The sequence below is a fragment of the Artemia franciscana genome, unplaced genomic scaffold (assembly GCF_032884065.1).
Source record: "Artemia franciscana unplaced genomic scaffold, ASM3288406v1 Scaffold_867, whole genome shotgun sequence".
Lineage (NCBI taxonomy): Eukaryota > Metazoa > Arthropoda > Branchiopoda > Anostraca > Artemiidae > Artemia > Artemia franciscana.
In genome coordinates, this window is record NW_027068640.1 from 314,406 (window position 1) to 330,950 (window position 16,545).

Below are 16,545 nucleotides of genomic sequence, written 5' to 3' on the forward strand. Positions count from 1 at the left end.
CATCCTCCAACATTTCAACTGTCACGAGGGGGGTTTAGGATTGGGAAGTCTCCTATACAGAATAAATTCCACTCGTTGAGATTCAAAGTTTCCCTTTACTTTCATAATAAAGGCGTAGGCCAGAAATATTTCCGGAAATCAAGAGGGATTAGATATAAATTTCTACCACCTCCCTAGAACTAATTCTATATTTATCTGAAGGCTCAATAATACTTAGATTGTTTTGGCCTTAAAATACATGCTTTAAAATGCACCCCCCTCCCGCATACAAAATAATCCACCACCTACCTTCATAACAGCTGATTTGTACTTGCACATCATTGCACATAGTTTTATGAAATACGAAGTAAATGAGTTTAGTTACATAAAGCTTTAAACATAAACGTCAGAGACATTTTCAACAATAAGAAGGGAGATAACCCTGCAACACCCTTATTTAGGCTTAGTCTAAATGAAGGGAAAAGAGAGACTAATTCCTATTCCCCCTAACATATTTATCTGAAGGCTCATAGAGGTTTAAACAACTTGGGCATTGAAAAACGAACCTTTAGGAATGTGGCACCTCCCTCCACCGCCACATGACCCACCGCTCCTCCTTTATAATACCTGATGAACAATTATACACTTTTCTTCGTTGATTTTATTTGTCTTAATTTTCTTTTGGCCGCTCGATTGTACATTTGGGGAATATTTTCCAGGGGTGTACTGTCGGGGAGGGGGGGGGGGCATAAGCCAGACCCCCAGTAGACCGACGTCGTAAAACTACGATCTAAGTCCTCGTTCGGGGCAAAAATGAGTTCAGTCCCGCTTTTGCGCACATGTGAGCTAAAACCACGCTCGGTACAAAAGCATATAGAGGTCCGATTCACTGTAAACGATCCAAAGTGCCAAGTTTCAGTCAGGTGGTGGAGAGAAGGGGGGAAAACTTGGGAAGGACTAGAAAACAAAAAAAAATAGGGAAAAGCCTGAAAAATAATAAGGGCAAAAATTGAGGAAAAGCTAGGGAGGAGACTGGGAAAAACAGAAAAACTACGGGAAAGGCTGGGAAAAGGGAACTTAAAAGAATCAGACTTGTTAAGCCCAAGAACGATTTAGTAAATTTAATTTCCAAGGGTGAAAACATCCGATTTTTTTTTATTTTATGGCCTTATATTACAAATGAAGGTGTATTAAGCTAAAAATTCAGTTATGTCAACATTTATGTCCTGAATTTTTGTGATATTAAGTGTCTGTTCTTACGACAGCAATATAGGAGGGCAGAATATTCCATTCTCTTCGATTTCCTGTGGCTTTTGTATAACATACTGCTATTATGTCTGTCCAATTAAACTTGTGGATTGAATAGATTAACTAAAAAGAAAACATTTATAACACGCTATTATAAGAAACCAAAGAAAAAATTCAGACAAACAGAATACCAAAATTCACTTTTATCGATTAAAAAAAAGAAAAAAAGTGTATCAGTATAAAACGAAGAAATACTTGACATCTTTAGCTGCAAAATTAATTTTTGATAGAAATCGATAAAAGATAAGTTTGAAATAAAATTTGCCTTCTTTATTGAAAATGCGGTAACTTGTTTTTCAGCTTAATTTGCACACAGACTATCGACCACCAAGACTTACTTTCTCTTCAATTTTTCCATTCAAAAATAATTCAAAAACACGGAGCCAGATTTGGACATGCTAAGGCTCTAAGCTTTTTAGATGTAGGGTCATTTTATAAGTTCATGCATTATTTCAGTGCCAAATACGAATGTCGAATGCCTATAGAGTAAACCTAAAATACAATTGGAGAGTGTATAGATGACGGAATAACAGATCTTTAACTTAAACTATTTTTATTCATAAGGAACTCAGAAATGTCAACTCTTATAAAAAGCAATAAACATTTTTTAGCAGCATAATTCACAAAAACATATCATTTAATCTCTCTAGTCATGATATAAGGATTAAAGAATTTTTCGTTTGCCATGTTAGAATCTGCTATAACGCCAAAAAGAGTTAATGTGTAGACAACAAGTGAACAACAGCCATCTGATGAACTCTCGAACTCTTATTTTACTAAAAAATTAACACAAAAATTATCTCATACTAAGGGAATTTTTGATTAATTGAAGCTCATAATTCCTTTTTATCCCCCTCAGCTGAGAAAAATATAGGCCTATGACTTCTCAGGGGTAAGAAAGCATATTGCTAAGAAACATAAATCACTAAATTGCATCTACATTAGGAATATTGTCATTTTTAATCCTGACTTGTCAGACTATCAAGCTCCACGGATAATAGCAATTGCTGTGTCGAATAAACTGATGATAATGGTTAACTTCAATAAGAATCGTGTTCAGGAAAGTCCTTAGTCAGAATGTTTGTGACTTGATTTCTTGTTTCGTCTTTCACTGAAGTATCAATATTCAGCTGATTCTAGGGGTAATTTATGTGATTCTATGTGTTCTCTATTTTAAGGAGCCTCCTAGAAAAACTTGTTATAGAAGAAAAATTGTTTTCATCCAAAATCTACTATTGTGTTGACTTGAAAAATACATAAAATGGATTGTCTAATCTAGGGAGTCCTAAATTGGCCAAAGTGAGAACGATGTCTATCGTCTTTCTTCTTTTATATATTTGTGTTTTGCTGAGGACGACCCTTGGAAATAGGGCCGAAATACTCATTCGAATTAGGTTTCCACTGTCTTATGAAAAAAAAAATCCCTATTGTTCTTTTTGCTTTTGATGTGTGCGATGGAAAGGCAATGTAGTCTCCGTCACTATTTATTTTATATAAAATTATTATCACGCAAGAGGTACTTTAATTTTGACTGAAAATCAATGAAAATGGGTCTTTTATGTTTTTGGGCTCCCCAAAAGTGAAAGCCCTAGGCTACAGCCTGTTCACCTTTTGGATAAATCATGTACTACTGATTCTAAAAATACTTGTTCAGAAGATAAAATCAAATCACTAAATTTAACTCTAAAACCTTGGTTGAGACTGTTAGCCAAGATAAAATGCATTCTTTCAATTCAGAACATTCAATTCATTCTACGAGCTCTAACTCACACACACGCATATACATATCTATGATTCAAAACAAAAATACAAATTTTTTTTCTTTCCTCTTCTTTCAAAATTATGAAAAAGCAAAACATCTTAATTATATGCGCTAATTATCGAGGATGTACATACGCTTCCGTGTACAGAAGAGCTTCCATGTACAAGGATTTTAAAAAAAGTTATTCCTAACTTTCATCCATGATAGGTATACTATACATTCTAGTCTCAGACAAAACATTTTTCAAAACTTTTAGATAGCCAACATCGCTCACAGAGATTAAACTTTAAGGCCCAATGGTAAGGGCTCAATATTAAACAGTTTATCTTTTTTCACTGCTTCATTTTAGTATAAAAGATGGTCATGTTGAAAACTTGACAATACTAAAGTCTACAATTTGTATAATAGAAGATACTAATTGCATCCAAGTGCACCCCTCCATAAAATAAAAACCTAACATGATTCGTAAAATATTAGGTTTTCAATTTTTAAGTATAACTTAACGGGTTAATTCATTTATGCAAACACAGGCTGTAATAGATAGGTAAATACAGATTCGACCCATAGAGGGTTATTAATTTGCTTTTTAGCTCGTCTTCTGTGTATTTTCTAAGTTTTTATTTCAACATTCTGAGTATTTTCCCTGTAGTTGTGAAAAGCCCATATAGACCATAAGTTTCAGTTTTAGCTGCCGGGGGCCTTTCAGATTCATCTTAGGATAGCGCCCCCTCCCTAGAAAAATTCTCAGATGCCCCCCATAGGGTCAGAGCTATGTGCACCTCTGTTCAACATGATGACTTTACAGATATTGGAGACAATCTTACCTTAATGATCCGAGAAATAGCATGGATCGATAAAAATTCTTCGACCTGATTGTCTTAAATTGATTGCCACGGAACAAACCACAAGAAAACTGGCCTATAAAAATTCCACCAAAAAAACACATGAATACTTGGCCCATAGCTGCAAAAAAAATACAATAATATATCTTACAAATTTAAATCATAAGCTTAGTAAAGCAAAATTAAAGACAATATCAAATCCAAGAAGGAATAAAGCGGATCGGGATTTACAGCTATACCAAAATAAAGTTCAAATTTTGAAAATATGTCCCAAACCAGAAAAGGCGGCATCACAATTTTTCCAAATATATTTGAAAGTGTTTATATTCTCATGACTTCTTGTCTGAAAGAAAAAAATAACTTTATAAAAAGCAGCAATGTTGCAATTACAATTATGAGTAATAGTTATTGACTTTGTAATAGTTACAGCTATTGAGTTATTGACCTAAGTCACCATAAAAAAGACAGTTTTACTGCTTGATTACTGATCAAATCAATTTCTTTATACAAATCATTTCAGCTCGTTGGGTGCAGAATACAAAACTTTCCAAATGTAATCCCCATTTTGACAATCGTTTACTCCAAATCTGTGAAAATGCAGAATACTTAAAATCTGGTCTTGAATTTAACATTGAAAAGTCTGACGTAGTGCTTTTTAACTGGGCTGTTTAACTGGAAAGGCCTACTTCCTCATGAAATTGTACTAGGGAATTCCAATACCTGCCCTTCTGACTAAAGAGTTTACTTTGGTATTCCCACTGGAAATACAATTTCTCACAATCGTCATCTCCTACTAGAAGGTACCACACGCCGCATATCAGCTTCATATGTTTCCACAGTGTCTGCTAAGTTTCGTTTCAATCACCGTTATCTTGCAACGCTGTATAGCACTGTTGCTCTCTACTAAATCCTCTACATTGTACCCTATAAGAAGAATCTTACAATTGCCAGTAAACTGAAAATCCGCGCCACTTCCTTCCGTGTCACAAAAAAATGTATTGAGATGGACATCCCATTTGGACACGCAATTCAAAACTCATCAATGGTCTTCACATAGCAGATCCTTCCATAACCGCTACTAAACTTATGGAGAAACTCAACCAAAAGATCTCAAGACATGCATGGAGCCGACTTCTTCAACTCTAGTTACGCTGTCATAGTTGTGTAAGTGATGTTTTGCTTCTTTTTTCTCTGTAGTGCTCCGTAATTGTCTTTTCGTATGAAGACGAATTCTTTTAACAAATAATAAGGAACATAAAATAAATGGATCATCCATCATAAAGCTTCAAGATTGACAAACTGTCGTCACGTAGTTCTGGCTCTAAACAGCTGAGAAGCATTATATCATGCAGCTGAATAACGTCACAGGGGAGCGAAAAATCAGAGGACCATCATAAAGATTCAAGATTGTCGAACTCCTGTCGCGTTTTTCTGACTCTGAGCCATCAACGGCTGAGAGGCATGATACATGTTACGAAATAGGAGACAAAAATAACAGGACCATTATGAGATTGTGAAACTGTTGTCACGTGTTTCTGGCTCCGAGTCATTAATACCTGAGTGGCATGATATCACGGAAAATGACCTGAAAAGATATTTGAAGTTTAGCTCGATGAGCTAGAGGAGCAGCAGCTCCTCTTTTGTGGCGTTGAGAAAGTTTGAGCTCACCTCGAGCTCGACATCTTACCATCCAATTTGGAGGTATAAAGTCGGCCTGTGAGGATCCTACACACCCCATTCACCCCCTCCTAACTGTAAAACACTCATTATTTTGCCTACAAGTTTATACCAAAATTCTGGTATTGTTCAGACCATTTTCTTGCACTGGTATTGGAATTACTTAATAGATAGTTTCTCAACATATAGTTGAGGGGTAGTCAAGGATATTGATAATGTAGCCATTCATATATTAACGTCTAAGATCTCCCAATTTAGCAGTTTTATTGCTTCACGCAATTTTTCTTTTCCTATAACTGTGGGATACAGACTACAAAATTCTTCAATCTTCTTAGAAACCGGCCTTATTAACCCCCCTCGATTTCTTATCACTTAAATGTATTGGTAACTGTTTTTTTTTCTTTGGTGACTGGATGATACATTTTCAAGGTTTTTTTTTTATTTTTTGGTAAAAAATGGTCAGCTAAGAGAAATATTATAACCATTGTGTATTAAGCACATACCTGCATAAGAGTTACCTGGTGTAAAAAAGGAAAGAAAAACCAGCTCTTTTTTTCTAATTTTGAGCAGATTATAAGCACATTCTTATGCCACGCAGTCAAACCCCAAACAAAAATCAACAAACAGCAGTGATGGAGTAAAAAGTAGGTATGCCATATTCTCCTTCAGCACTGCCAAACAAATTTACTGTCCTTTTCCTAACTATAACCTCTTGTTACTTTGATACATAGATAGATTTATAAAACACTAAGCAAAACAATAAAAGACAAATGAGACATAACATTCCATCAATAAGCCTTTATAGCTAAGATCCCTCCCCCTCCGAAAAAAACAGCAAACAAAACGATAGGCTACCTAAAATCACCCATTACCTACCGAAAACCAGCCCAGAATAAACTGTCATGCACAATAAACAATATAACAGCCTACAATCTAATCTAAGCCCAGATACATACATACCCAGTATACATACATACATGGCCCAATACATACAAGCCCAGATCATAAATAAACCATGATGCACAATAAACAATACAACAGCCTACAATCAAATCTAAGCCCAGATACATACATACCCAGTATACATACATACATGCCCCCACACATTCAAGCCCAGATCATAAGATAAACCGTCATGCATAAGTAATATAACAGCCTACAATCAAATCTAAGCCCAGATGCATAAATTTTACCCTATTGTACTGTGCAAGAATACATTTTTTTTTTGCACAAACTTTCAAAAGCAACCATTCTTCAACGAAAAATGAACTCTACTGTGGATGTATAATTTTTAGCTAAAATGTGTCCATCTTGAATCTCAAAACTGGAGATTTTTTTTTTTTTTTACCAGTTATACTATTGACCACAAGATGCTTTGTAAACATATTTAAAGCGGCCAGTTAACATTAAACATAACGAAAACGAAAAAATTCATCAGAAACATTCAAACAAGATGACTAAGTGTGAAAGCACAAAACTCATATAAGTATGTAAATTCCTTACTTTGAAGAAAATCCTTTACTTACGACATCTCTGACAAAACTTGGAAGCTCAAAAGAAGTTACTACTTTGGTGAAAAGTGACAAAATATGAAACCAGTTGGGAAAAATTTCGTTTGTGTCAAAAATTTACAAAATTTGCTCCTTTTTGCCCTTTTATGTCCCAAACTTCTGAAATGTGTCACTTTTTTGCCATTTTATGTTGTTGTGTCCTGATACGTGAGAACGTGTTCTTTTGGCATAAAACGTGTCAGGTTGGCGCCCCCGACGTACAATAATACGGTGTTTATAATAGGAAAAATATTCTTACCAGAGAGAATAGGATGTACTCCCATGTAGGTCAATACATACTTATTCATGATCAGTGTACATCCACTGAATATATACCACAAAACAAGCAGAAGTACTGCTCTTGGATTTCGAAGCCCATCTTTCCTAGAACTAGTATCTAGTTTTTCTATATCATTTGAAGACATTCCTGAAAAAAGAATACATTAAAGTAGACAGATGATAAACACTATGATTTGTGTGCAATGATGTATGCTTTATGAACACATTTGCACATGCTTCCCACCCTCATAAGGTGGAGGGGGCTGGTTATCAGATTATTTTTTAAGACAGAGTTTTAAAATAGTTCCCTATTTACAGTACACTTAAAGTACACCAAAGTATATAAAGTACTCTTTCCGACATAGATTTTTAAAATCTCCATGTGTGTCTTGGGGGGAAAGGTTTCTTCACACCAATCATAGGTTGTAGGTAATCCCTCTCCTTGTGTACAGTTATACTCATAAACATCATAAATCTATAAAAAAGTGCAATTAATATGCCATTGCACCCTATCCTAAAAGTTCAATACATTTTCATCACCTACTCATTTTCATTTCATTTTCATCAGCTGTTACATTTCATTTTCATAAAACTTTCATTTCATCATTTTACATTTCATCTTAATTTTTTTTTTTGGACGACAGGGTCCCTCACACTAATCTTAAGTGTTTTTAGTTGTATTGTCAGTCTTATGGTACATCATTATAAATAAAGAACGAATAATCACTTTTTGTGGACTATTTTCTTTAATATTTAATCAAACTTTCACATCAATAAAAAAAAGGATGCTGCATCACAGAAAAAGATAGAAAAAAAATTTATTTGGTTATCAGTGCCTTTTTAAAATCACAATAATTGCTACTTTTGCAATTGTATACAAGCCATTCCCCATAATGTCAGGGTAAAACCAAGAACTTAAAAAAAAAAAAAAATGCTGAGTTTGGCCTTTTCATCGTTTTTGTATTTACTTCTTGTTAACCATTGTTTTTATTTCATGTTTAGAAAGTTTCTTGTTTAGAAAATACAAAAACCATTGTTTTTGTATTTATTTCTTGTTAATCCATGATGCCAATTGAAAAAAAAAATGAGTTAAGCATAGGACTCTATTATAAATTGAAAGATATTTTAATTAATTCGTTAGTTATTATGCCCTTTCCAAATAAATAACTGCTATCATCATAAATTCCAATTTGAGTCCTAAAACAGTTGTTTCTATTCTCTTTTTTTCAAGTACATTTGGTGTCACTAAATTTGTGTTGTAAGACTGAAATCAGATAAAACATGTTTTATATATATATATATATATATATATATATATATATATATATATATATATATATATATATATATATATATATAACGAAAAGAAAAATCACCAATGCAACAGCACAAACACATTAAAAAAAAAAAAAAAAAAAAAAAAAAAAAAAAAAAAAAAAAAAAAAAAAAAAAAAACAGAAGAAGAAAAGGAAGACTGTTTTCCTAAATTAGTGATTAATATAGACCAGCACTTGAATGAGGCCTTTACCCTACTCATCAATACAATCACATAGGTCAAATAGCATAGCCATACACAATCAACCATAAAGAATAATCCAAAGACAGGCAGTCATGTCGTCAATAAGTATAAGTCGTCATTTACCAAACAATAAAAACAGTAAAGACAAAAAATTTTGAGGCAACAACCCAACACAAGGGCTCATCAGGAGAATACACTTGCCTATAGGGTTTCGGCACTTTAAATTCTCTACCCAGTCAAGTGTTGTGCCTACCACAGAATACATATGGTATAGGTATGTCCAGGTCCCCCCACCCATATGGCCAGATATTTTTATATATTTCCGCTTTTGTACACTTATTTCTGATCACAAATTGGCTTATGGCGCAAAAACAAAAAACAAAAAAAAGTCTTGAGCATATCCTATTGCTATTACCTAACATCAAAATGGGTGCTGAGAAGCAACTGTTATTTTATATTTAGAGGGACCAAAAACAGAGAATTGATGGTATTTTTTTTTATTTTTTATTCCTGAAATACAGTAAATTTGTCACTAAACTTAACTTCCTTGCTTGAAAGCAATATGTTATTTGGCTCATTTTCTGTAAGCTATTATTGGCTTTTCAATTAATTTCGTTCTTTTTTTTCTATATCAACTTTGTAATCTGAAAGCAAATGTAATCTGCAATATTTAAGTTCATGAGGTATCCTACTTTTAAAATGGTAAACTAAAAGACTTATAGATTGTCAAGTTTATTATGTTTGGTTGAAAACAATATATACACTTGTAATAGACGACAATGAAATATTGATAAGTATTGGACTTTAGTTTTATAAGCAAAACAACAATAGTAAAAATTATAATAATAAGGAGCCCTTTCAAGAACTTTAAGGACATCTTCAAGGACTCAAAATGGGATTTGTAATGGTAACAATAAATGCATTAGGAGAAACAGGGCTGCCGCAGGTTTAGGAAGTCAAAATAGGGACTTTTTGGCAGAAAAGGGGAGCTTTAGGAACCTTCTTGACACCAAAAAAGGACCAATGGGACCATTTACTGTATAAATGATACCATCAGTGTCATATTCAATATTCAAACCATTTTTCATCAATTTGAAACCAGGACAGTCAGCAATGGAGTTTCATCATCATCTGGAAAAAAATGGATAATATCAAGGTGATTCAACCCCTTGGCTTTCCATATGAATCTTCCCATGTTTCTTTTTTCCCTTGATTTTCAACTATAAAGGTGCAAAACTTAAAGAATACAAAGGTCAGTACTTTGATTAATGACCTGAAAATCACCACAAGACCACACCATTTCAAAATCATGGTTTGTTTTTGTTTGCTGTTTTTACTGGCTTTGACTTTTCATTTTTTAGACCTTCAAAAGCGCAGTTATCAGCAACTGCTTTTTTTTGCATATAAGTACCCGAGTACTTTCTATAGCTGCTGATTCCTTTTTCTGTTTGGTGTGCAACAAAAGTGGCCCATCCAATATGGTTTGGGCAAACTGAATTTCAATTGGGTCTTCCTTTTCAATGCCCATTTTCAGCTCATTTCTGGATTCTTCAAATATCTTGTCATTAGCTGGCTCCTTGTACCCAGCAGCTTAGTTCTTTATTGTAATGACCTTTCAAGGCCCTTTATTCCTTGCTTTCTCAAAAAAGTTCATTGAGAATTTACTTTTTTTGCTCTTTTTCTGCAAGCTTCCATTGTTCTCTTTCACTCTTTTATCCAGCCCTTTCTGGTTCACAAGAGAAGTTTCGTAACTCGAAACAACATTCTTGTTTCACAATCGTGGTTTTGATTGACAATGGGAAGGGTACTTTACTTCTGAAGAAAGGAGCTGTTCATGTCTTACTTGATTTGACACCATTTGCAAAAAAACCTCAAGTATTAGACTTGAACATGAAACCCCCCATTTCGTAGTCTAGGCCCAGAGAAAAATACCATATGGTATTACGTAAGTATAGCAATCTAATACTACCTAACAGCATGGGGTTGAAAAACTGAGACATAATGATACTGTCAGTTTTTGGTTTTAAGAGGGGGCTATAAACCTCTAATGAAAGATTTTAGGTCATGGCATTTCTAGTGGCGTACTTTCCAATCTGAAGCAATTTTCTGAAGGTTTGAGGCTATTATTTAATTCTGAAAGAAAAATTTCAAGATTAAAACTTATTGTCAAGTTAAAAGTGAATAACAGTTACCACTCCTGGAAACGGGAACTTTCTTTGGGGCAGAAAAAGGGTTCTTTACTAGGTCAGTTACCACTGCAAAAGTAGCATAAGGACTAGGTATGCAAGGGTTTGATATCAATGGCTACTTTGGTGAAGTTATTAATTTATTAAGAGTGAGCTGAAAAAGAATGTTGAATCTCTGGGAATACACATCTAAAAATGCAAATACAAAAAGCATGGTAGTTTAAGTGACTCTAGAGGTAGAGGACATCCTATCTCTTTGTTTATCATTATCAAGAAGACTTCGATGCCGCAAACTTGAAATTAAACTGCTGTCTTTAGGACATTAATGGTGACTAACACACTACAAAGACCTCTTAGCTGAAGTATTGACATGGCTTAAACTTGGAAAAAGGGATTCTAAGAGAGTTGAGAGCTGTTTGAAATAAAAGACATCTTTTTACTGAACAAATATAGTGCTATAATAAAGGTTAGTGTTGATGCATGATTTGCATCCAGCTTTCACCTTCATGGAAAAGCAACTAAATTAAAAAAATGGTAAATTTTCAATTATTCATAACCTTACATATTGGGATTGAGTAAAGGTTTGAGGCTCAAGACATTTTCCTTGTGCTTCATTGAAGCACTCTATGTATTTCTCAAGATTCCATATTTAAAAAAAAGACAGTAAAAGGTCATCAGTGGTCATTGTGCTTTGAAAGGGGAGGGGTTGGAGATTCACACTTCAAAGTACCTTCCCAGCAGACTGGTGAGGCTCTAGATTCATTGCTGAGAGTCTACATTACCTTTCTCAATTACTTTCCAAAATAGACATATGCCTCTCATCTAGAATTTTACCAAGACCAATATGAAATACTCTGTAGTTAGACAGCTAATCAGCACTGTAACATTTGAATCAATATAAAATCTCTATCATACCATATGTCCAAATGGATATGTGATATGTTCAAATAAATGAGAATGTGATTAGCTAGGATATTTTAGCCATATGGGCCTACAATACTGAATGTTTTAAATGAAAGTTAATCTTAACCACATAGGAAAATTTTGAGCAAAATCTTGAAAAATACTGCATAATGTTGGAAAGAGGACATCAAAGTAAGAAAAAAGTATCTAAATAACAAACTGACTTAATCTTGGACAGGTTTAATCTAATTAAAATGCAAGATAATCGTGACTAAATATACTAGGCTGTAAAGGTTGTCTGTATATATGGAGACTTACATTTTATTCAAGATATTTGTCCAAGATTACACACTATCTACATACCGGGGAGTTTTGCCCTAGTTTTATTTAAAGGGGCTAGAATATAATAGCAAATTTTGGTTAAGTTTTCTTATAAGAAAAGGAACATATCTTACAAGAAAAAATCATCTAGCTTGCATTCTGCCAAGCTTAACTAGTCCAGTTTCAAACATCTACTAACCTAGCTTCAACCATCTAAAACTATCTAGACTTGCATCATATCCACTGTTAGGAACCTTCTTTCCATGTTTTGCAAAGATACAAATTAATCAATATAGGCTATTTCAACAAATTTGGAGACCTTTCAAACAGATTGTGGTTACAAACTGTAACTAAGGAGTGACCCAACTCAGTAGTAACTGAAACACTAAAAAACGAAATTTTTATACCAATAGATACAGCAAAAGAATCAGATTTTTATGGTGATTAAAAAAAACAAGATTTTTTAACTGAAAGTAAGGAGCGACATTGAAACTTAAAACGAACAGAAATTACTTCGTATGTGAAAGGGGCCGAATCCTCATCAAAGCCCCGCTCTTTACGCTAAAGTTTGACTCTTTCTCTCAATTTCTACTTTTTAAAACAGTAAAAAACTTTAGCGTAAAGAGCGGAACGTTGAAGAGGAATCATCCCCTTTCATATACGAAGTAATTTCTGTTCGTTTTAAGTTTTAATGTCACTCCTTACTTTCAGTTAAAAAATCTTGTTTTTTTTTATTTAATGTCTGAACGTTTTTGAATCAATGCATGTTTTGATTTTGGCTCTCTGCAGAGGAATAATTAAAGCCAAATTTGCATTTTTTTTTTTGGCTAAATGGCTTTCTCATAGTTTTGGTCAAATGATTTTGAGAAAAAAAGGAGTGGGGGAGGAAGCCTAGTTGCCCTCAGATTTTTTAGTTACTTAAAATGACAACTAGAACTTGAAACTTTTTTTACGAATGTTTGTATTAGTAAAAGACATGCGTAGCTTATAAATTAGCTTACGTAACGAACTTTTGTGTTCTCATGTTTTTATTACATATATGAGGGAGTTCACGCCCTCGTCAGTACCTCGCTCTTTACACTAAACCTTGAATTTTGGTCCCAATTCATTAAGAATGACCCCTGAATCACAAAAGCCATAGAATGATAGTTGAATAATTACTAATAGTTGAAATTACTGAAAATACTTTAGCGTAAAGAGCAAAGTATTAGGAGGAGGTGAGCCCCTCATATGCGTAATAATTTCTGTTCGTTTTAAGTTTTAATGCTGCTCCTTACTTCCAGTTGAAAAAACTTTTTCATACTTTTTTTTAATTAATGCTAGAAAATCCTGTGCTCCCTTCATGGAAATTTTCTTCCCCCATGACAAATTCCTCAATGGCAAGTTCCCCCAATATATCCCCCTCTTCTCAACCCTTCCCCAAACCAAAAAATCCCCTGAAAACGTCTGTACACTTCCCAATAACCATTACTATATGTAAACCCTGGTCAAAGTTTGTAACTTGTAGCCCCTCCAACAAGGACTGTGGGGGAGTGAGTGGTTGCCAAAGACATAGTTATAAGGTTTTTTGACTACGCTGAATAAAATGGCTATCTCAGAATTTTCATCCGTTGACTGGGAAAATAATTAGTGTGGGAGGGGGCCTAGGTGCCCTCCAATTTTTTGGTCACTTACAAAGGGCACTAGAACTTTTCATTTCAGTTAGAATGAGCCCTCTCGCGACATTCTAGGACGACTGGATCGATACGATCACCCCTGGGGAAAAAAAACCAAATAAACACACATCTGTGATCTGCCTTCTGGCAAAAAATACAAAACTCCACATTTTTGTAGATAGGAGCTTGAAACTTCTACAATAGGGTTCTCTGATACGCTGAATCTGATGGTGTCATTTTCGTTAAGATTCTAGGACTTTTAGGGAGTATTATGACTATTGGTATGACTATTGGTATCAAAATTCCATTTTTAGAGTTTTGGTTACTATTGAGCCAGGTCGCTCCTTACTACAGTTTGTTACCACAAACTGTTTGACTTCAAACATATAAGTTTCATCAAGTTTAGTCATACCAATCAAAAGTTAAAAGCCTGAGAATATTTGCCTTATTTTCGAAAAAAGGGGGAAACATCCCCTAGAAGTCATAGAATCTTAATGAAAACCACACCATAAGATTCAGCATGTAAGAGAACCCTACTGAAGAGGTTTTATGCTCCTATCTGCAAAAATGTGAAATTTCATATTTTTTGCCACAAGAAAGATTGTGGATGTATGTCTTTTTTTTCTTCCCTTTTTAAGTGACCAAAAAATTGGAGGGCAACTAAGCCTTCTCCCATGCTCATTGTTTTCCAAAAGTCACGTGATCAAAATTTTGAGACAGCCATTTTATTCAACATAGTTGAAAAATCTAATATGTCTTTGAGAATGACTTAATCCCCCATGCCAATGGAGGAAGGGTTGCAAGTAGTGAACTTTGCCCATTGTTTACATGTAGTATTGGTTATTGGGAAGCATTCATACATTTTCAAGGAAGGTTTTTCTAATAGGGGGGAGGGGAGGGGAGAAGGTTACGTGGGAGGATCTTTCCATGGGGGAAAGATAATTTTTCAGCATTCAACACCAGATTTTCCAGCATTATTTAAAAAACGATGAGAAATTTAGTTTACCTATTGTTGCTAAAAAGAGGGATGTATTAACAGGATAAGCTTGTTTTGGTGTTACTTGGTTGTTTTACATTTGCCGTTTTTTTTTCATAGGCATGTATTTTGGGGGTGATACCTGACATGAGGATGTCATGGATATTCTGTGGTAGCCACAACACTTGGCTGGGTAGAGAATTTAAAGTGGCGAAACCCTATAGGCCAGTGTATTCTCCTGATGAGCCCTTGTGTTGGGTTGTTGCCTCTGAATTATTTGTCTTTATTATTTTTTCTATTGTTTGGTAAATGACGACTTATACTTATTGACGACATGACTGCCTGTCCATGGATTATTCTTTATGGTTGATTGTGTTTGGCTATGCTGTTTGACCTATGTGATTGTATGGATGAGTAGGGTTAAGGCCTCATTCAAGTGCTGGTCTATATTAATCACTAATTTAGGAAAACAGTCTTCCTTTTCTCCTTCTGTCTCTTTTTTTTTAATGTGTTTGTGCTGTTGCATTGGGTTTCTCTTTTCATGATATATGAGAGGGTTCACCCCCTTGTCAATGCCTTGCTCTTTACACTGTTTTCTCAGTACTTTCAAAAGAGCTATTTATTCTTATTACACCATTTGTGATCCAGGGGTCATTCTTAAAGAATTGTAACAAAGTTCAGACTCTAGCATAGAGAGCAAGGCATTGACGAGGGGACAAACCTCCTCATATATGCCATAATTTCTGTTAATTTGAAGTTTTAATGTTGCTCCTTACTTTCAGTTGAAGAAACTATTTTTTAACATTTAATCTATTGCTGAGCTATGAATCAGGCTTTGATGACATCAATTGATGACTTTTTTTTACTTTTTCTGAATATAGGCTAGTAGTCATTTTCCTCAGAATTCCTGTGTATTCTGCCAATGCCTTACTCTTTTTCCAACCATGTACCTATGAATTAAATCAACTGTGAAGAAATCAAAACCAGACATCACACACTAAATACATAATTTAGGCTTTATATTTGAACATTTGTAGGGTTGGGGGCAAAGTAAAGTGGAGCTGTAGTCAAAGTGTGTAAACTGTAATTATTCTATATATTATGAAGTAAGACTTGCTTTCTTAACATGTTTTCTTCTCAACAACCCAATTTTAGAATTATAAAGATTGTTTAGAAAGGGCATGAGTGGCATGTTCACCTAATTTGTAGCCCTGTAATGGAAAGGTCTACAATTTTAGTGCAACTTCTATGAAATTAGACACTGTCCAAGTACCAATCCCCTGTCACAAAACGAGTTCTTTTTCAAATTAGTCTATAAAGTCCTTTGGATCTAGAAAATGAATGTGTCTTTCATATAATGATTCTGTTTTTGAGCTGTGGGCTAGTATCTGTTCAGTCAGCTCTTATTAACTAGAGACTACTAGGCACTATTTATTACCTATTTCAGAAGCCAATGAATGTGCTTAAAAGTGTGACTTTCAGTAATAAATCAAGTGCCAAAAATATACTCAGGGAATGTATTGACAAGCTAATATATCAACCTTCTGATTTCTAAGTCTTAGAAATTCACCTACTTGACAGATATCTA

General features: G+C 34.3%; 1 protein-coding gene across 2 annotated transcripts in view; it reads right to left on the reverse strand.

Annotated features, from left to right (window-relative positions):
* Positions 1-16,545, reverse strand: part of LOC136043721 (solute carrier family 35 member E2B-like) — a gene marked incomplete at its 3' end in the record, with an annotated part of 43,737 nt that overhangs the window by 22,776 nt on the left and 4,416 nt on the right. The window contains 2 exon segments of one of the 2 annotated variants that reach the window (XM_065728626.1): positions 3,874-3,967; positions 7,378-7,545. In XM_065728626.1, the coding sequence (XP_065584698.1) occupies positions 3,874-3,967; positions 7,378-7,543 (260 nt within the window). 2 annotated transcript variants of the gene reach the window in all.